Source organism: Mixophyes fleayi, chromosome 7 (genome assembly GCF_038048845.1).
Source record: "Mixophyes fleayi isolate aMixFle1 chromosome 7, aMixFle1.hap1, whole genome shotgun sequence".
Taxonomy (NCBI): Eukaryota; Metazoa; Chordata; class Amphibia; order Anura; family Limnodynastidae; genus Mixophyes; species Mixophyes fleayi.
The window spans coordinates 140,682,928-140,705,112 of NC_134408.1; the positions used below are offsets into that span (position 1 = coordinate 140,682,928).

The 22,185-nt window shown below is 38.6% G+C and overlaps 1 protein-coding gene across 1 annotated transcript in view; it reads left to right on the forward strand.

The window, feature by feature from the left end:
* Positions 1–22,185, forward strand: part of LRP1B (LDL receptor related protein 1B) — a 728,477-nt gene that overhangs the window by 204,082 nt on the left and 502,210 nt on the right. The window contains exons 7-11 of the mRNA XM_075181401.1: positions 7,479–7,701; positions 11,070–11,241; positions 11,512–11,655; positions 14,913–15,149; positions 18,935–19,115. Of these exons, the coding sequence (XP_075037502.1) occupies positions 7,479–7,701; positions 11,070–11,241; positions 11,512–11,655; positions 14,913–15,149; positions 18,935–19,115 (957 nt within the window). The remainder of the gene's footprint in view (positions 1–7,478; positions 7,702–11,069; positions 11,242–11,511; positions 11,656–14,912; positions 15,150–18,934; positions 19,116–22,185) is intronic.

Sequence of the window (22,185 nt, forward strand, 5' to 3'; positions counted from 1 at the left end):
TCCAGCGGTAGTAGACAGCATATCGATGCTGACTACATCGACAACACTTACCCCGACATGATGACTCCGAAGGGCTCCTTCCTGACGATCAGTGATGACGACTGCTGTGGGAAGCGACTGCAGCCAATCCTGATGATTGAGGAATCCGCTGCAACTTGATGACGTTACTTACATCCGCGGGGCTGTTATCGCTGCTGTTAAGGGGGTAATGTAAGTATGCGCCCATGGACAATATACAACGCTTTGTAAAGTAGATTGTCCATGGGCGCATACTTACATTACCCCCTTAACAGCAGCGATAACAGCGTTGCGAATGTGAGTGATGTCATCAAGTCGCAGCGGATTCTTCAGTCATCGGGATTGGTTGCAGTCGCTTCCCACAGCAGTCGTTATCGATCCTGGTCGGAAAGGACCCTTTGGAGTCTTCATGTCGGGGTAAGTGTTGTCAGATTATTCAGTGTAATTATAACGTACCCCACCCAGCTCCAGTGTGTACCTCGCCTTAGACTAGACCTCTAGTTGGAGAAAGAGATACAGCAGAAAACCAGCTGTGTCCGCCCGCGTCTAGCTTGGACGTGGCTGCATGGCAACGCCCTTACTGTATATTCCCTACATGCATCCACCTATTTCTCACTTTACTCACTACCCTAAATCATAGGCCGTAGCAAGTGTCGTTTGCGCTCAAAGCTGACTTGGTCCTGGTTGCGTTCTGTTCCGTAACGCCCGGTTCTGAACATATGTAGAGTGATTTTGCGGACAATGCGCACAAAACAGCCAGATACGTGTCTTAATGACTCAGGTCCAAAGAGACTGCACGTGAATTCAGACAATTAAAGAACTCATAATTCTATTATGAAACACTCACAATACATTTCAGCAAATTCCATCTGTGTGCGCCAGTATTACTTTACAATCAATCTTTAGCATCCAGCTTGTATTTGAAGTATACCAGTACATTTTGTGATCTATTATTATTAAAAAAAAAAATGACCTATATATTATGCTGTTTGTTACCTACTGTCCCTAATTTTCTCATAAATCTCAGCATTTTCGGATTTCTCCCAGGAACTTCTTATTTAGACCAATGTTCCTCTTTTCAAAAAACAATAACCTACTTTTCTTGTTTAGTAACCTGAATGCAATTCTCAATATCTGTTCTTAATTTGGTTTTCTTGGGCTGGCAATTTTTAGCCCGGGGGCAAGACTCGACTCAGTAGCATATTTTAAAGGAAAAAAATGCAGATGGGCCAGTGACTCAGCACAAGTTAGTCCACTATGGGACCAGCCCGGAGGGCAGATGCCTTCATGCTCCCCAGCATTGATGATGCCTATTATTGGTTCTTTAGACTAAGGTAAAGTCTTTGGATGACATCATATTTCACCCTCTGTCACTAGGCCACAACCCAAGCTATTGTACTGTGGCAGGATTGTGCCATAAGATTGACAGGAGGGCTCTGGGAGGTGGAAATAAAGCTATTAAGAGAAAGGCAAATGAATGTCAGCCTACTGAACCCAAACTTAGTAATGCATTCATAAAAGAGGGGTGATGTCCTACAATTACCATGTTAGCATATTTTAATTTCTAAAACTAGAAAACTCCAAAGGAGTGGCACAGTGGTTAGCATTGTTGCTTCACGGAGCTGCGGTCATAATTTTGATTCCAATCAGTGCCCTAGTTGTTTGGAGTTTGAATGCTCTCCCCGAGTTTAATGGGTTTCCTCCATCTCCAAAGACATACTGCTAGGTGAAGTGGCTTCCGACAAAATTTACCCAAGCGTGTTTGTGTGTTCATTTGGCTGAGAATGTAGATTGCAAGCTCCACTGCAACAGGGATATTCTCTGTAAAGCGATATGTAATATGTAGGTACTAAATGAATAACAGTTAATAAATAAGGAATAAATGAATAAGGGCAACATTGAAGAAGTGCGGTTTGAGAGCCTCTGTTTGTAGAATATACCAGGGCTAGATCCATATATGCCCTGCTTGTGTCTATGACGTAGTTATGTTATATATATGTAAAATGTACTGGTACTGATCAGTATTTGACTCTTTGTTTTCTTTTGAGATGTTTATTGGTTTACTTGTCATATACACACATGTAGCTCATAGATTCTCTTACCTACTAGGGAGGTGTCGTGGACCTTGTATGCAAAAGTTGGTTACCGTATTCGTTCATAAATGAGTGGGCGGAATTTGATATCAGGTATTATAGTTTAGAAAGGAAGAGGATCATTGCCACTTTAAATTTAGGCAGAAAAGTTAATTGCAAGATGCAATATCTAATATACAAATAATATAGACTGGGATGGAGATTTCAGAACCAGTATTGATATTTCAAGGTAAAAATCATCTCCTACTAGCCAGTGCAAATTACTGTTACATCATTTAATAATATTATTATTATTATTATTATTATTATTATTATTATTATTATTATTTGTACATATAAATGTTATACAACCGAGGCCACAGTTAACCCCATGTATGCCACTGCTCAGCCAACCCCTGCATGTTCATATGGAAGAAAGTTTAAAGCAGAAAGGGCTACATGTAGCCAATCCGAGCATCTAATTAACAGCACAGAGCAATGATGTGAGGCTTCTATCACATCGACACTGGAAGATTGTAACGTGCAATGCAGAAATGTCAGACGTCCAACTTATTTAAAGACGGATATAATTTCATGCTTTGGAGACTTGAGTTCACTGACAAACTCACTGTACAAACGTGTAACTTAATATATAGCAAAATGCATTGGCTCATTCTGAACTCTCTACTGCAGAGGTGCCCAAAGTCAGTCCTCCAGGGCAACCAACAGTCCATGTTTTCAGGATTTGTTTAATCATGCACAGCTGAGTTAATCTATTTTTCTGATCAGAACTGATCCCACCTGTTTCTATAGGCAGAAATCCTGAAAACATGATCTGTTGGTAGCTTCTGAGGACTGGTTTTCGGCACCTCTGCAATTTTTTTTAAGTCATTATGATGCTGCAATATCTTATAATTGTTCAGATACTGTAAACAGAAATAATCTGTCCTTAATGAGTTTGAATAAGTAATCATACATAAGGGGCAAACATTACAGATTGGCCTAACTTCACCAGGCGTGGGATAGTTAATATTCCACGTTCTTAGCTCAAGATTAATCACTGCACATCAACCCTCCACTTATCCATGCCGATTCGCAGTTTGGGGATTTCTCTGTACCGCATATTGAATTAACATAACACTTAAAGTTTTCTCAGCGCGCCCCAGATACCTGCAATCTATAAACTATTTGACATACAGCAGACATATTGTTATCAGCTCAGCCTTACAAATGAGTTCTAGATTACCGTAGGGCCCGGTGGATTCACTACACTGCAGTGCTGGCGGGAAATGGTTAATATAAATCAGCTTCTATTGGGTTTAATGCGGTTTGAAAATTCTACTGGGGACTTAGGTTTAATTTATCAGCGATGCAGTTATTTTTTTTTTTTTTTCTTTTAACTAAACAACCTGGTTTGCAGGCCGGACGGAAGGTTTTGATTAGGTGACTGCATATCAGGATGATATCAATGGAAATATCAGCCTATTTTTGGCAGAAATAATGCCTTTATTTTAGCCCCATTGAGTAATTCATGAAGCCTTTCCTCTTTCTCCATGTCTTCCACATAATTCCGATCTTAGTACTTATATCAAGGTGAATGAGAGCCATTCATGGTCAATTTAAATAAAGCAGGATATGTGAATAAATTAGCATTGAGTGCTGGATGAAATTGTCATGAGTATGTTAATTTGAGACTGTGCACAGAGGATTGAAGTCCTCAGCGACTTATGTGTAACTAATTGACGAGTTTTATAACACAACCTGAAATGGCTCTTTTTATCCGAGCTGATTGGCGTTTTTTTTTTTTTAGCTGAAAACCACATTTTTAGAGTGATTGATAGATCCCAACTTATGTGGAGAAGACTTTTCCTGTCTTTGAATACCAAGTGGTAGAACTTTTATTTTAATGAGCCAGAATACAAATATATTTCTTTAAAAAAAACCAAAAACACAAACACACTTTTTGTACTTGTGGTTTAAAAGAACAAACACTCGCTACAATGATTAGGGTTTTTTAAAAAAATTAAAAATGGTCTCAAGCTGATTACAGAGCTTAACTTGAAGTGTATGGCGTTATATTTAGACGGAGTGCCAACTTAAGCGAGGATGGATGTGATAACCGTTGAGGAAAGCAGTTTGCAGGATTACTTTACAAAGCTTTAATCATTTTATTTCAGATGTGAAAGAAATATACTCTGCAATTATGAAGGGAATGAGGATATCAGCACATTTAAATAATATGCATCAAGGTTGTTTTGTTACGGTCGGGAAAGAATTGAAAACAGTCACTTATAGCAAGCCATCCATCATTATTTTTCAGCCATTTAAAATTGCAGCCATCATTATTCTGCAATAATTGCATTATTCTGCCACACCGTTTAACTTCATCAGAGTAGAATTTGTGAAATATTCAAGAACATAATATGTATTTAGCTTACATCTAAGATGGCCACATGCGGACCCTGTTTGTTTAAAAAGAAAAGGCTTTGCAAAACTTATTTCTTGAAAGAAAACAAAAACAAACTTTTCTTTACCTAATAGAGAATGAACCTCGTTAGAGTATTCCACACAATGTATAGTTTTAATGAGCGGATTCTATTAAAGAGAAGAATCCCAATATTTTTTTTTTTCATTTTATTTTACGGTTAAGTTTTATTTGTTAAGTGTCAGAACAGGGGGGTTGTTATGTCTAGCACTCCACAATTCCTGAATAACCCACCCCCACAGTACAGATAATGGTCCGAAGGGATCAACATCAAATAGACATCAGTCTGTCAGTGTGCTGAGGAAGCTATGGGGCAGCATTGGGCAACGGATGGCCCAGGGGCCACCAGAGGCACCCCCGGTCAGGGCAGGTGACTTCTGTATCATGTGACCTCCAATGCACAGTGCAGAGATGTCACGCGGCGTACCCAAGGGAAGAGAAGGAAGGAGGCACTATGCTCCAGCTATTGCCCCTCACTGCTATAGGGTGTGCAGAAGATTAGACGGCCACCATCTTGCATGTGGGCAGAGATCCTTCAGTGATAAAGACCAACAGTAGTCCTTTGAAATCCAAGTATTTTATATGTCTGTGGCTCACAGGGTGAAGTGATGCCTCACATATTAGTCCCCTGGTTCCACCATTAAGTAAAACTGTATGGGTGTTGGGGTGAGGATGGGTTGGAGCTGAAGTTAATTTTCCTACAGCATCATATCTCCCAAAATCATGAAATCAGGACAAAATAAGCCACACGCCCCAGTTCTGCTCAAACTCCACCCACAAGCAGGCAAATTTAGGTAAAGCACCACCCACTTTTTTAATCCACACCCCTTTTGCATCCGGTATATAAATAAAGTTATGCTTAATTCAATTGTAAAGAGTAAAATATGTTTTCTCAGAGTTTGATAATAATGATTGTGGCTCAGTGGTTATAATTTCTCCCTCACAGCGCTGGGTTCATGAGTTCAGACTAACCCTAGTGTGGGTGTTAGGGAATTTAGACTGTAAGCTCCAATGGGCAGGGATTGATGTGACTAACATATATTCTCTGTACAGCGCTGCGGAATTTGTGGTGCTATGTTAATAAATAATAATAATAATAATTGTTCAGATCAATTGTCTTTTTTCTAATGAAAGAGACCCTATACATTGAAATACATTCCTACTGTGACTGTCACTGTCATAGTATAAATGGGTTATATTTCCGCCGTGCACTGTAAAATACAGTATGTTTTACAAACAGGAGAATTATTTTTAGAGGCTGAGATTTACTTTCCCGGATCCCTTGTAGTGTTTTTAGATTGCATTGTAGCGTCTATAGCAATGTGTGAAGTTTGGAATCCTAGGAGGCCATTTACAGATTATATAATCTGCTAAGAACAACAATATTGTTCTTTTAGATATGGGAGAGCCGAGGTTTTGCTAGTTTAAGCACTGCTAATGCACCGCTCTGCAAAACCTCTTAAGTACTAAAGGTTGAGAACAATCAATCGTCTTTGTTTCATGCGAGCATAACGCTATTCATTTTAACAGCACTCTGTAATAATATGTAATGTGCATATGGGCAACACAACACAGTGAAGACCGGACAGGTGATTAGCCCATTTATCATTCAAATTAAAGGTTATTGACGAGTATATGTAGGTGCCTACACTCTGCAGTTCAACCAGGGATATCTCACTGCACAGAACAAGATCAGGAAACTTCAGTTAGACACTATTTGACATTAATATATAGCAGAGGCTGTGTATTACAGAGCTGCTTAATATACATGATATAACTGACTGTTTATACATCACTACATATCATACTATCTTACTTTTAAATATTTTTTAAGGGGTCATGTGACCATACATGGCCCCGCCCCCTGCCATGAAATGCCTACGTTCACAGCATTGTATGGCGTGCCCGGGCCTTAATGTTGCAATCACATCATTAAACCCCACCTCCACAGGGAGGTTGCCTATTCTCCCGGAGTACAGGAAGACTCCCCGAAATTCGGGAGCCTCCTGGAAATTCCGGGAGAGTAGGAAGGTATGCTACATACATGTGTACCATGCTTTCTCACCCCTCTGCAGCAGGCTGCCATGTTAGAGAAAAGGCACTTCTCCAAACAGTCAATATTGAGTGTAAACTGACTACAAGTAGCATGTTCTAGGCATACAGAGGTTTTTTTCCCATGCTGGTTGCTTGTAGTTCTTCAAGGGTAGCATACTCTGACAGCCATAGGTACGCTGGCACTTGTAGTTCTACTTTAGGCATAACAAGGCTTCCTGGGACCAGTAGTGCACCAACGGAAAAAAGTGCTAGTATCTATTTTTCTTAACTCTCCATATAATCAGAACAGGATTACTTACTGTCGTATCACTTTTGCATACGGAATATGAATAAATACCTCTTGCAGTGAATAAGACATGTCTTTTCTTGTCTATATTCCTCTATAAATGTACGCTGTACTGGTTGAAATACTATAATTGGGGTTTACAGATAGGACGCACTCAATTGCACTGTACATGTATAAGATCATGGTAGATAAGACAGAGTATGTTTTATTGTCATACATTTCTAGTATATTAATACGTTTATATAATGAAGTATTGTTTGAAAGAGATCTTTTACCCGTTTTGTTTCAAGTTATATCTCTCAACCAATAATAAGATGATTTGCTAAACATTGTTTTTTATCTGATGCCTTATGGTTTAAATGCATAATTTACTTGAATCAGCTTTTCTGATCCTTAATGTGAACCCATACACCATGGAGCCAGAAAATTTGTGGGCTTTTAAGTAACATGAATATGAATTTATCAGAGTGAAAGAAATTAACTAATGCATTTTACTTGTGCACTTTAATGTAGGTGTGTTGGTTCATCCCACAATATCACAAATATGAATCTATTCCAACAGGAAGCTGTTCTTTACGGATTACGGGAATGTAGCTAAGGTTGAGCGATGCGACTTAGATGGAGTCAACAGGACGAGAATAGTTCTCTCTAAGATTGAGCAGCCAACTGCTCTGACGTTGGACCTTGTCAATCGACTGGTCTACTGGGCAGATGTCTACTTGGACTCCATCGAAGTGGCTAATTATGAAGGAGGAAACAGGCATATAATATTACACAATAAGGAGGTAAGTTGATACTGTATGTGTTTGGCAAAGATCAACGATTAATCAGATAAAAGTGTGTGAAATGAAATATATTACTATATTTATTAACTTATTTCATTAGATAAACTTACATAGATTTTCATGATATTAAAACTGATCAGATTGGGATGTACTAAAGTTTGTGTAGTGTATCATCATCATCATCATCAGTTATTTATATAGCGCCACTGATCCCGCAGCGCTGTACAGAGAACTCGCTCACATCAGTCTCTGTCCCATTGGAGCTTACAGTCTAAATTCCTTAACATACACACACACACACACACACACACACACACACACACACATACAGAGAGAGAATAGGGTCAATTTGATAGCAGCCAATTAACCTACCATTAACTTTTTGGTGTTGGAGGAAACCGGAGCACCCGGAGGAAATCCACGCAAATACGGGGAGAACATACAAACTCCACACAGATAAGGCCATGGTCGGGAGTTGAACTCATGACCCCAGTGCTGTGAGGCAGAAGTGCTAACCACTGAGCCACCGTGCTGCCCGTATCTTGCACTCAACCACTGTACCCATGCCCAGAAAGTGCAGATATGAATGTTTCTGGCACTTATACCATCTTGCGCCTGGAGAGGTGGGAGGGGCTGCATAGACTAAAAACTTGTTAAAGCAAATACGGCTGCAGAAACACATATATGCCTGTTAGGAAGTGTTTGGTTTGTACCAGCTATAGGGCAGGACCAGGCACACCTTACTGATGATTATTTATTGTACCAGTCCCTGCCACATTGGAGTTTATAGTCTAAATTTCCTAACACACACTAGTGTTAATTTTGTAAACAGCTAATTAACCTGCCCAGAGGAAACCCACACAAACACAGGGAGAATATACAAACTCCACACTTAAAGCCCTGGCTGGGAATTGAACTCATGAATCCAGTGCTGTAAAGCAGAAGTGTTAACCACTAAGCCACGCTGCTGATGCTGAGGTGAATGCATCTCGAGATGCATACTGCTCTGCATGTAATTTGAAATATACACATTCTCTCTTTACCATCCAACTCTGAATCAGGCATTTACTGTTTTGCTTTGATCATTTTCCTCTTAACAAACTACATTTTGGTCACTGGCTAAACTAATTCATATACAACAACAATAATGACACCTGCAAGTTATATAAAAAAAACTAACCAAATACATTGGAGCATCCTAATAAAATAATACATTTAAGAAAAAAAAATGTTTCTATTAAGATCATTTGTCAATTTGAATTTTGTTCAATTTTATATGGTAAAAGTTGGGCGTTTTACCCTAATAGCGTAAAACCTGCTATTTCCAAATAGACTGGGGTCTTTAAGGGCTGGAAACCAAAGGCATTATTGAAGTCTACTAAATATCCCTAAAAGTCCTAAAAATAATTTTTAGGATTTTGCATCCATTACAACACATCTACTAAACAATCTTTTGGGCAGCGATAAAATACCATAAAATATTATGTTTTATTTACTATAGTGTGCCATTACCTTGATCTGACCTGTCTCCCCAAAGGTCTCTACACTCCATTTGTACGCCACTCTCTCCAAGACGACTATTCTTCAAACACCCATGGGTGTTGTCAATGCCCTTCTGCTATTTCTAGCATGAAGTGCAACACTGGACCATTGTAGCCTTCAATGGAGCCAGTCAGATTTGAAAAACGCTGCACATAATGTACATGGACCTTTGTGTTTTATTTTTTCTTAGTGAAGCCTACCTAAAAAGTAATTTTTAATACTGGTTGTAATTCTTTCGTAAGTGAAGGATTGAGCTGGATCAATCAGTTTTTATTATGTAAGTTCACCAGCTGTGGGCCACATGTGTATTTAATGCGTAATCTCATTTGCCAGATATCCAGTCCTGGCCTGAAACCTACAAGACACAACTAGCGGGCAGCAATGTATACCGGGCAGCCGAGAAATCATTTTAACCTAATGTTCACAACTTTCTATGATCTTGTCTTCTCCTTTTGCTAGTTTGTCTGTGCAGTTGTCCATTTATCCAAGCAAACTAAGTTGGACAACGGCTAGATAATAAACATGAACATATTGGGTGCAACACTTGGGCTGTGTTTTCTAAATTTAATGCAGGGCAGAATTTGTCAACCTGAAGTACCCCCAGGATGCCATGTTTAAAGGTTTTTCTCTATGAGGTACAGGGAAATGACATTGACAAGGCCATGCAAACAGCACTGTATATGTATAATTTAATGATTGTATCAACAGATTCAACGTAAAAGTAGAAAATAAAAACAAAGTGAAGGTAAACCGATCTCAAAATAGTTATAAAAATCTGCAAGCTGAATAATTAGTCTCTTTTTGTACAGCAAATCCAAGTCTTAACTCTAATAAGTACATACAAGTGTACTTAAAAGGATGGGCTTAGGGGTTTTACTTGTATAAAAAGAATGTAATCATTCTGAAATCTCTGTGTGATTGTCTTAACCTAAGGGATGTCCATGAAATTAAAAACCTATTACTACCTCTTCCAAAAGCTAAATCGCGAAGCCTGCCAGTCCTGTGCTTCACACAAAATGAGGATAGCAATTAGCATCTGTTTCATGTGGGCAGAAGTGTTACATTATTTGCTTCTTAGATATTTATGAGAATACTGTTGTACAAATACCAACAAGGCTTCTGGCATTAAGAGAGCTTCTAATTTCCTCTTGAAAATTAGATAAATGTCTGTTTGTTTTGTGAATCTTGCACCCAAGAAACTTGTTCATTAGCAATTATCCAAATAAGAAATATTTTTTTATAGGTTTTAATCTGAATATTAATTGACTGAAGGCAATTTTTTTTTTTTTTTTAAATACATTTTTCTTATAGTATAATGTATTATAGGGGGGGGGATTCAATTGCCTGCAAAGTGTCTCGCCAACATTCCGGAGACACTTCACGGTTTTTCTCACGCCCCATAGAGGTGGGAGGAAAAATGAGCGGATATTTCTACCGTAGTTACATTAAAAGTGCACAGCTGCGATGTTCTCGTGGCTAATGGAATCTGCTCCTAAATGTGTGATTTTAGGACTAAAATAATTGCAAGGCATATTTTTTTAGGGGATCATTCACCGAGTAACTATACTAAGGGGTAGATTTCCTTAAGCTTATAAAAAAGGAAATGTGTGTGGGTGTTGTCCTTAGCAACCAATCAGATTCTAGAATGTCCTTGATAAGTGATAGCTAGAGTCTGATTGGTTACTATGGGCAACACCTCCACTTTTCCCTTCTAGAAATTTTAGTAAATCCACCCCCAGGCATCAGCTAAGTCCAGCTAAATGAACATGAAGTAATTCAATCTCAGAATATTTTTTATGATCTATTTTATTTTTTTATTTTTTTAGGTTAGTCAAGTATACAGTTTATCATTATTTGAAAATTATTTGTATGCAACCAACCTGGACAACTCCAACATCCTAAAGATTAACCGATTCAATAACACGGACGTCCAATCCTTACTGACGCTGGAAAACGCCCGCGGCCTAAAGATTTACCACAAACGTACGCAGCCGACAGGTAAGCGCCACAGTTGCTAGACAATGAAATGGAAAAAGTTTAGAATTTAAAGATGCACCAGACTAGTTTTCTATCAATAAAACAGTCAGGGAATCCTATTAAAGAGCTTAAATGTGCTGATTTAAATGAATATGTTTAATTCATGACAAACAATTAAAGCAGTCATTGGTAAAATAAGATCAATTTTGTTGTCAGTGATTTTCGCATGCTAAAGTAAATGTTTATTTTAAAAAGCAATTTGTGTATGATGTTTGCCGTGATTTGTTGCAGTTAAGAGCCACGCATGTGAAATAAACCCAGATGGCAGACCAGGGGGGTGTACCCACATCTGTCTACTTGCATCCAGCTACAAAATAAGGACATGTCGTTGCAAAACCGGATTCAGCTTGACAAGTGACGGAAGGTCCTGCAAAAGTATGTTAAACCCGTGCATGTTATCTAAGGCCACATAGTGTGTCAGGGGAGAAAAACCAGCATTTGCATATACTGCGACTTCAATGACAACTGTTTTAAATGTAAAAAAAAACAGCTGGACTGTAAAAATACAACTGCAGCGTTACAGAGTGATGACCAGCAGTGTATTACAATTGGCATCTGTCCATTCAATGTTCCACTTAATGGTAAAACAGCAGGGATTAAAATTGGAAGTTTCTTTGACTTTGTCATTGAGATTAACTTTAAGTATATGTGTCATTCCTGGTTACAACTTTTATTTTGCATCAAATTTAAAATGTTGCTGCATTTGTAAGGCGCGTTTCTCGAGAAATACTTAATTTATTTAATTTTCATCTCTTGTTTGTCAGGGATGTCCTCCATTTTAAAGTAGGCGGGAACAGAACAACCTATAGCCAATCAGATAATAGGAAAGGTCAAAGCACCAGGGGATGAGCTGGTCTTGTGGGAGGCGGTGACCTGTCAAGTCATGTGATCATGTTAGTGCGCACAGGGCTGCATGTGACAGGGGCAGTGGCATGATGTGAGGAGGGGAATGGAGGCAGGAGGAAGCCACAGACTGAGAATTATATAGTGGAAGGAGCAGGGTCCCCCAGCAGCACAGAGTATATCAGGAGATGAGTGATGTGTTAGTGAGGACAGGGCTGCATGTGACAGGGTCAGTGGCATGATGTGAGGAGGGGAATGGAGGCAGGAGGAAGCCACAGACTGAGAATTATATAGTGGAAGGAGCAGGGTCCTCCAGCAGCACAGAATATATCAGGAGACGAGTGATGTGTTAATGAGGACAGGGTTGCATGTGACAGGAGCAGTGACATCATGTGAGGAGGGGAATAGAGGCATCAGAAAGCCACAGCCTGGGGTTTAATAGTTGGAGCAGAGTAGTCGAACAGAGCAGAGTAGTGATTTGAGACTTCTTTCACATTGATGCAGGAAGATTGTGCAGTCAAGTGCACATCTAGATGAAATAAAGTTTAAATTTCTACCTTGCTTATTTTATTGACTTTGCTATATAATTATTGGCTGGAATCGTTGTTAGTTTTCATCACCTACACTACATGGCCAAAAGTATGTGGGTACCCGAAGATCACATCCATTCGCGCTTGTTGAATATCTCATTCCAAAACCATGGACATTAATATGGAGTTGGTTCCCCCTTTGCTGCTATAACAGCCTCCACTCTTTCCGCTAGTTTGTGAAACATGTCTGTGGGGATCCTCACCCGTTTAACCACAAGAGCATTAGAGAAGTTGGGCACTGATTTGGGACGATAGGGCCTGGCTCAAGATCTTCCCCAAAGTTGGAGCACATAATTCTCTAGAATGTGATACTGGAACTAAGAGGCTTAGGCCAAACATTGAAAAACAGCCCCAGACCATCACTACTTCACCAAACTTTACAGCTGGCAGTGCGCATTCAGGCAGGAACCGTGATCCTGGCTTTTACCAAACCCAGATTCGTCCCTCAGTATACTAGAAAGCAATGCATCATTTGTTACCCCACTGTCCCAGAGTCCAATGCCGTTATACTTTACACCACTCCGGTCGACATTTGGCAATGCACATGGTGATCTGCGGTTGTGTGCGTCTGTTCGGCTATGGAGATCCAATCTATGACCTTCCTGAAGAATAGTTCTTGTGCTGACATTGCTTCTAGAGGCAGTTTGGAACTCGGTAATGAACACTGCAACTAAGGACTGATGTTTTTGATGTGGTACAAGCTTCAGTACTCAACGGCCCCGTTAAGTGACCTTGTGAGGCCTACAGCTTCACGCAGGAGCTATTGTTGCTCCTACAAGTTTCCATTTCACAATAACAGCAATTACAGTTGACTGGGGTAGCTACTGCAGCTCTAGCAGGGCAGAGATTTGACATACTGACTTGTTGGAAAGATGGCATCCTATGGCAGTGACATATTGAAAGTCACTGAGCCCTTTTTGCTGCTAATATTTGACTATGAGATTGCATGGCTAATCAGAAATGGTGTCCACATACTTTTAGCCTTGTAGTGTATATTTAAAGTGCACCCATCACTGACTGCAATATCTGTGTATTCTAAGGGCAACCGATGCATGAATACACTAAATCACATACAGCAGAGAATCTAGAGGAGAACTCAGGTCTATGGTTGTTCTGCCGCTGTGAGCCCAGAGCCATGCTCTATCTAAAGTCAAGAACTAGTGTCAAAAAATATATTATACAAAAATGTTATGCTACTTATGTCCTACAGGTGGCAGTGCAGAGTCCTTCCGTTCAAACTTTATATCATCATCATCATTTATTTATATAGCGCCACTAATTCCGCAGCGCTGTACAGAGAACTCATTCACATCAGTCCCTGCCCCATTGGAGCTTACAGTCTAAATTCTCTAATATAGACACACACTCACACAGACAGACAAAGAGGAAGATAGACTAGGGTCAATTTTGATAGCAGCCAATTAACCTACCAGTATATGTTTTTGGAGTGTGGGAGGAAACCGGAGCACCCGGAGGAAATCCACGCAAATACGGGGAGAACATACAAACTCCACACAGATAAGGCCATGGTCGGTAATCGAACTCATGACCACAGTGCTGTGAGGCGAAAGTGCTAACCACTGAGCCACCGGGCAGTTTAGTTTGTAGACCATACTAGGGAACAATTTATATATTTATATATGCCAAATTCATGTATGTATAAAGAATAACAAATACTGAGCTCTCTCCTCTATAAAATTAACTATTTAAACCAGCAGGTTTCTGTGAAGGATGTTGGCTGTATTTTAATATAAAATGGAAAAACCTTGTAAATTATCCAATGCTGATTTAAAAGCTTTGTAGACATCCTTTCCATATCATTTTTCTAGCACAGAATGTTTCTGTTTGTTTCCTACATCACATCCAGACGCTTAATGAATGCTGCATTTAATCAAAAATGACATCAAAATCAAAATCTAATGAGTTGTTAAATTAAACGCCTGCAACACAGTATTATCAATTTTACACTTGACACAAAGTTATCATATATGATCAGTCATGTTTTTTAGCGAGAGGACATTTTAAAGGGGTAAAATTTATTATGACAATTTATTTGTTTTTGTTTGGCTTTGTTCCACTTAAAGACATCTAGTATCGTAAAAGTAATAGAAACTCTCTGGTTACATTGAATTGACACTTTTCTTCTATGGACGTTTTGTTTGGGGTAGATCAAACTAACTTGTAGCATTTCCTTTTCAGAACCCAAGAATGAATTGTTCCTCTTTTATGGAAAAGGACGCCCTGGAATAATTAGGGGAATGGATCTGAATATCAAAGTTTCAGATGAATATATGCGTCCTATAGAGAATCTCGTCAACCCACGTGCTCTAGATTATCATGCGGAATCCAATTATATTTACTTTGCCGATACCACCAGCTTCCTCATAGGTCGGCAAAAGGTTGACGGAACAGGCAGAGAAACTATTCTCAAAGATGGTAGGTAACGAGGGCAAGATTCGGCAACTATTTTTCTGTGACTCCAGAAGGTGTATTCAGAACTACATAATGTTTAAATTAATTGGCATTATATCAGAAATGTCACATTTCCTATGGGTTGAAACCTCTGCTGGCTACTTGGCTCCCATGATTTTTAGGGCTTACAACACTATCTCTGTTTTAGGATGGAAGCTGGATGATAACTTAATGGGCCGCCGCAGCCTTTGCACAACTGAGAATGAATATCTCATGAATGCCAAAGTTCCCTGTCATAGGAACTACACCGTTTTACTGCTTAAATACACTATAGAATCCTCTGTTGGCTATTTGGTTCCCATGATTTTTCGGGTTCACAGCCTGAAGAAGTTCAAATTGAACAACAATATCTGGGATGAAAGAGGGAAGTTGACTTAATGAGCCACAGCCTTTGCAGTACTAAGAATGAATATGGCATTATTATTATTATTATTATTATTATCATTTACTTGTTAGGTGCCACAAGGTATCCGCAGCGCCGCACACAGTACTAACAGTAGACTATACAGGGTGAAACCATACAGAACAATGAACAAAAAGTACCAATACTTCAGAAACTCCGGCCAGTCATATGCAGTAAAAATAGAGCGGAAGAACAGGTATGGAGACAGGAGGGGAGGGGGCCCTGCTCATACGAGCTTACATCCTAAGGGAGGGTAAACAGACCAGGCACAAGAGGAGCCAGTTGAAGCAAGAGGAGAGAAGGGAGGAGGTGAGTTTTGAGTGCACATTTGAAGGAGCACAGAGTAGGAGAGAGACGGATGGAACGAGGGAGGTCGTTCCAGAGAAGGGGGGAATGAATCTCATAAATCTTAATGGTCCTCCTCCTGCATAGTTCTACCGCTTGAAGGGAGGGACAATTTTTTTCAGAGGATCTCTTTTAAATAAACTATAGCACACTAACAAAGCTTGCGTACTACTGCGTAATTTAATGAGGATAAATTAAAAAGAAAATTTATATTTTAGTGTATGTATCAGCGGCTATACAGACACAGTGCAGAATTCGGAAGCAAAATCGAATCTTGCACCTCTGCAAATGGTCTGTTGCACCTACCCCAAAGCTTGATTTGCACAATTAGGAATTGGCACAAGAGGAGTGTTGCACACACTATAAAGGTAATTAGCGGAAAATTAGCACTGAGGTTTTAGTAGTGGCAAGATATGTTGAAGATGATTAAATGACTTTTTGAAGCATTTTCGTTTCTGGATGTAAAGTTTGAGAGACAGCAAAAGTGATTTCTACAAGTCAGTAACAGATAAATAGGAGAGGTGGAGTGACGGATCCTACAGCAGCATTTTAATACACTTGAAAAAGACCAATGGTTGGATGATACAGTGATACAATGTATCTATTAGAGAGTCACATAAACAGGGTAGTACTGCTTAGGGGGCCATCAGACAAATGGCATATGAAATTATGGTGTATTGAATTATTAATCTGGGCCAGCGGCTACAAGAATTGTCACAGATTCAGAAGAGTTGATCTAGTTTGATAAAGTCTGACATATCTATATTACTGAGATGCATGGATCCTGTTCTAAAGTGACTGCTAAATAATATACTTACTTTGCTGTTTTTACGCTGGTAGAAATAGTGCGCTCTGTTGTAATGATGGTTTTGTTATTTTGTTCTATGCGTATAATAGGTATATACAAGGGCGTACAATATCTCCTTACATATATAGCAGTGAGAGAAATGTATTTGTATTCAATTTTCTAACATTATGCAAATAGTGTAAATCATGTAAATAGACATCAATCAAATGCAAACCTAGTATGCAATTGATACAATGTATCGTTCCTAGCTGTCTTGGACTTCCCCAAATTGAAATAATGTTATTAATTATAATCCGATTACTAAATAAAGCACTTGATCGGTCTGTATAGCAGATAAAATATACATATAGATTATAGTCTAAAAGGGTACAGAGAAAATTGTGTGACTTATTCAAGCAGTCTCGCAAAAGCTCCCTGAATCAAATTTCTGTAATCTGTGTATCAATAGTCACTGAGAAGACGATCTTTTTAGTTGTAGACCTTCTTATCTTGCTTTAAGGATTTTCAAATATGGAAAGATTACCTTGTTCAAAAGCAACATAGGTAGTCTGTTATTATAACAATATTTGTCATATGTGTTTATGATGAAATAATCACTTTACTTGTATAGATCAAAAGTTGTAATTTTGAAACAAAACGAACAAAAAAGAATAAAAAAAACAGAAACTAAATGTTTCTAAGCTGATTAGAGAAAAGAAAAGTAACAATAATATGAATTACTCACTTGCAATGCTAATTGTATTCCCATTATATCAGATAAATGACCGTTCTGGACTCTCAATTGCAGACCTATGATACAAATTATTTTATGCATAATGTTATATTTATTCTAGGTAGTTATGAGTAAATGATTAGTGTATGTTAAAAAGATATAGTGAAAAACTTGCACAAGGTGAAATACGAGGAGATCTGCATAAGTGCATTAGGTCATACTATACAGACAATGGAGAACAGGGTTTTTTTTATGAATGGTGCACAGGACTGATGACATCACCAATGACATCACTGTTTCCTTTGCTCACACCAGAGCTGTAAAATACAGGATAAATTGATTTCTGAAGTTTTGCTGCTCATACTGTAAATTATTATAATGTTATTTTTAACACCAAAACTAGATTGGAAAATGTATTGGGATTAAAGGGTATCTCCGGCCAAAAAGTATATTTTTGAGCGATTGCCCCAATGTATCTCCCCCTACATGCTCTGTAACCTACCAATGACTCCCTTATTCCCACCCACCTACCTTGCTTTCCTAGGAGACTTTTCCCATGCTGCATCTAAAGCCTAGAACCTCCTACCTCACCCAATGAGATTAAACCCTTCTATTGAAAGTTTTAAGCATTTCTTAAAAGCAAACCTCTTCTGTGACTGTTGTCAAATTATTAATATTGTTTTATTTACATAACGCCAATCATATTACACAGCGCTATACAGAGAATATATAATCACTCACATCAGTCCCTGTCTCATTTGAGCTTACATTCTAAATTCCCCAACGCCACTAGGGTCTGTTTTTGTCACAAGCCAGTTAACCTACCGGTATGTTTTTTAAGAAAAACTGAAGCACCCGGGGAGAACATACACATAGATAGAATAGAACCCATGACCCCAGCACTGTGAGGCAGCAATGCTAACCACCATGCTTCCCTTATTAAGGTGAATTAACCCTCTTTGTACATCACATATTTAGTCTATAGCGCCACTAATTCCGCAGCACTGTACAGAGCACTCACTCACATCAGTCTCTGATGTGAGTGAGTGCAGAGAGAGACAGACAGAGAGAGATATTAAGGTCAATTGATAGCAGCCAATTAGCCTACCAGTATGTTTTTGGAGTGTGGGAAGAAACCAGAGCACCCGGAGGAAACCCACGCAAACACGGGGAGAACATACAAACTCCACACAGATAAGACCATGGTCAGGAATCAAACTCATAACCCCAGTGCTGTGAGGCAAAAGTGCTAACGACTGAGCCACCGTGCTGCCCAATACCACCTCTTTAGAGTGTAAACTCTTGCAAGCAGCACCTATTATCCTGCGTAACAGTAATTAATTCATAATTGTTCTGGAAGCAATTGCACAAACGATATTGGATTGTGAATTGGTGTGAAGACTTGATGGAAATATATTTTTTACAGAGCAAAATCATTTATTTCCCATTATTTTAAACCAGATTCTATTCTCTTTGATCAGATCTTGACAATGTGGAAGGAATAGCTGTTGATTGGATTGGGAATAATCTATACTGGACGAATGACGGACATAGGAAAACCATTAACGTGGCCCGATTGGAGAAGGCTTCACAGAGCAGGAAAACTTTGTTAGAGGGAGAGATGTCGCATCCCCGAGGGATTGTTGTGGATCCTATTAATGGGTACGAACTTATAAACATTCTATCGTGTGTTCTCATTCCAAGAGCCAGTAATGTGATTTATATTGATTGATTGATTGATTAGAGCACCTTATAGGGTGATCGTTATTCAGAAAATAAAATGTTAATACTTAGTACCTTGGTTTTATAATTTATGTCACATGCTAAAGTTGTAGCAATCACATTACCTGTCACTCGCATCCTCCGCCTAATTTAAAAACTCGCTTCTTGGACAGTGAATGTTTCTGGTATCCTACATTAAAAGTGACAGATCTCTAAGGAATACATCTGTCATATTTGCATAGGAATTAGGGGTCGACAGATCAATTTAATTTCAAAATGGATGGCTTAGGTTTCTGAAAAAAAATTAAGTTTGATCGATTTATCCTTTTATTTCCTGGTGCGGTTAGTTCTCTGCAAACATGTATTTTACATTAACTTCTCAAGGAATTTTTTTTTTTTAATTGTGACGGTCCACCTTAAAATGTCTATATAAATTGAAATGACTGTGTTGGTTGGGTAGAATTTATAATTTTAACAAAGCTAAAGAAAAAAAAAAAATGTTTTTCATATATGGAGCATTTTACATTCTAAAATTCTACCAGGATATTAATTGCAGCCTAGTAACAAAATTAAATGTTTTAGAGTAAATACTCCCTTTTCCAGTAACAATCAGCATTTTAAAAAATGTTGTCAATTATTCCCCTAGGTGTGAATCTACCAATCGGATGCTGTCACATTCACGCAATGTAGACAAGCTCCGCCCTCCTTTCCTAATTTTAATAGGCAACAGCAACCAGCAACCAGGGAAGGAATAGGTAACATAATGGACAGATTTAATGTATATATATATATATATATATATATATATATATATATAGATAGATATATGTATTTAGGTATATCAATAAGCGCAGTGATACCAAGACACACACACACACACACACACACACACACACACACACACACACACACACACACACACATATCTATAATATAAATGTCTAGTGGCGTGTGTTAGTCTGTCTGTGTGTGTGTGGAAAATATAAAACCAAGCTGCAGCGCCACCTGCTGGGCGGAGTTATACACTGACCTACTAAATTCTTAGTGTGTGTGGAAAAAAAAAATCAGAAAGGGCTGAAATTTGGTATACTAAGATGTTTTTAATTTGTTAATTGTAAAAAGTGTTTATAAAGATTTAAAATATATATATATATATATATATATATTTCTTAAAGGAGAAGTGACAGTTGGGAGGGGTTGGTGGTTGCCAGGGGTGACAGTGGGGAGTGGTTGGTGGTTGCCGGGGGTGACAGTGGGGAGTGGTTGGTGGTTGAGGCCTGGGCTATGGCCCAAATGCATGACAAGAACCTTTTTAACACCTTAAGTAGCTTGATTTGACTAGAATGCATGAGTATCATGCACGGGTTAACTTGTATATATATATATGTATATATCTATATCTATATATATATATATATATATAAATATATATATATATATATATATATATATCTATATCTATATCTATATCTATATATATATATATATATATATATATATATATATATAGCCATGCTTAAGTGCAGGTATTGCCTGAAACTCATGTCATCCCTCTTATGTTTGTCAACTAAATGAACTAGATACAATGTAACTTTTTCAACTACATGGTTCCTGGAATGAGGGTTTTCTTCATCTTATTTCTCTGTATATGTTTCCAGTTGTTGATTTTATTGGTCCCACACTTACATCCCTGATCTTACTCACATACTTGATGGCAAAAATATAAGAGATCCACAGCGCTGATAACAGTTACGTTCAGACTTTAAGCAAAATACATTAGTGATAGCAAGAAAATAAAATGCCTGAAGGATTACATCACTCACAGGATTTTGCTTCCCATAGATACGACAAATCTATTTGACACAATGTAATTCTTACTGAATGGTTTGTTGTATCAACTGGTACATACTTCACACCCCGTTGACACAAATTAAGCTGCCGAGAGCACTTAAAATCTATGTAAAGTCTTATCAAATAAGTTGGTGCAATTTTCACAGATACGCAATAGCCTATGGCGACCAATCAGATATCAGCTTTCATTAATTTGACTTGTGCTAGATTGATCAGTGCTAATATCTGATTGGCTGATAGTAGCACCAGATTATTAATTGAACCTTAAACTACATTTAAAGTTCACTGACTGTTAATTTTGTTGCAGCTGCTTTCTTCCTGGTGTAAGATCTGTACTAATGAAGATTACATGACCGTCAAGGTGTTTTAGCAGAGAGGACTGGGTTACATGTCAGCCTTTTCATTTCTGTAAACTATGGGAGCCTCAGGGAATGTCCCCAGGGTTATTTAGCCTCCGGAACAATTTATCAGTGTTGCAATGTTACAGCAAGTGCTAGGATTCTAGAACATAATCTCAGATGTAACGGATATGTATGTCTAGTTTGCTGCATGTCAATACATGCTTTATCAATAATTAAAAAAAAATAGTAAATCTACATGTCAGCTTATAATAAGTGTGAGAGAGCTTTAGGAGAGCGCAGAGGTCAGACTGCTGGTTACAACCTAATCATTTATATCAGTGACATAGTGTATTCCATTTTATTACTTAAATACTTATAAGTCATAGATATCTGATGTTCTGCATTGTTGTTTGGCTTGGAGGTCTGATCATTGCAGTTCTCCACTAATTTGTGACCAAACTGATCAAAACATTGTATTATAGCTCCCTAGGTAACTAATCAGTACCTAAGGGCAATGGCATTCTGTGTATCGGTTAGAACTGTTCAATTATCTATGTGATCAGACTGCATGAAGCTGTGATGGTAACAGGGGCAGAACTGATCACAACATCCAGATGGCCAAGTTCCACAGATCTGTTTGTTAGACAGTAGAGGGCAGAGCGGTTGGTTGATGACCTCACACGCGTGCTGATGTGTTCATTGGCTGACCAGAGGGGTTGGTTGATGACCTCACACATGTGCTGATGTGTTCATTGGCTGACCAGATTGCTTGATCTGGTCTCTGAGTAGGGCCAGCATTAGTCTAGATCAGTGAGTGG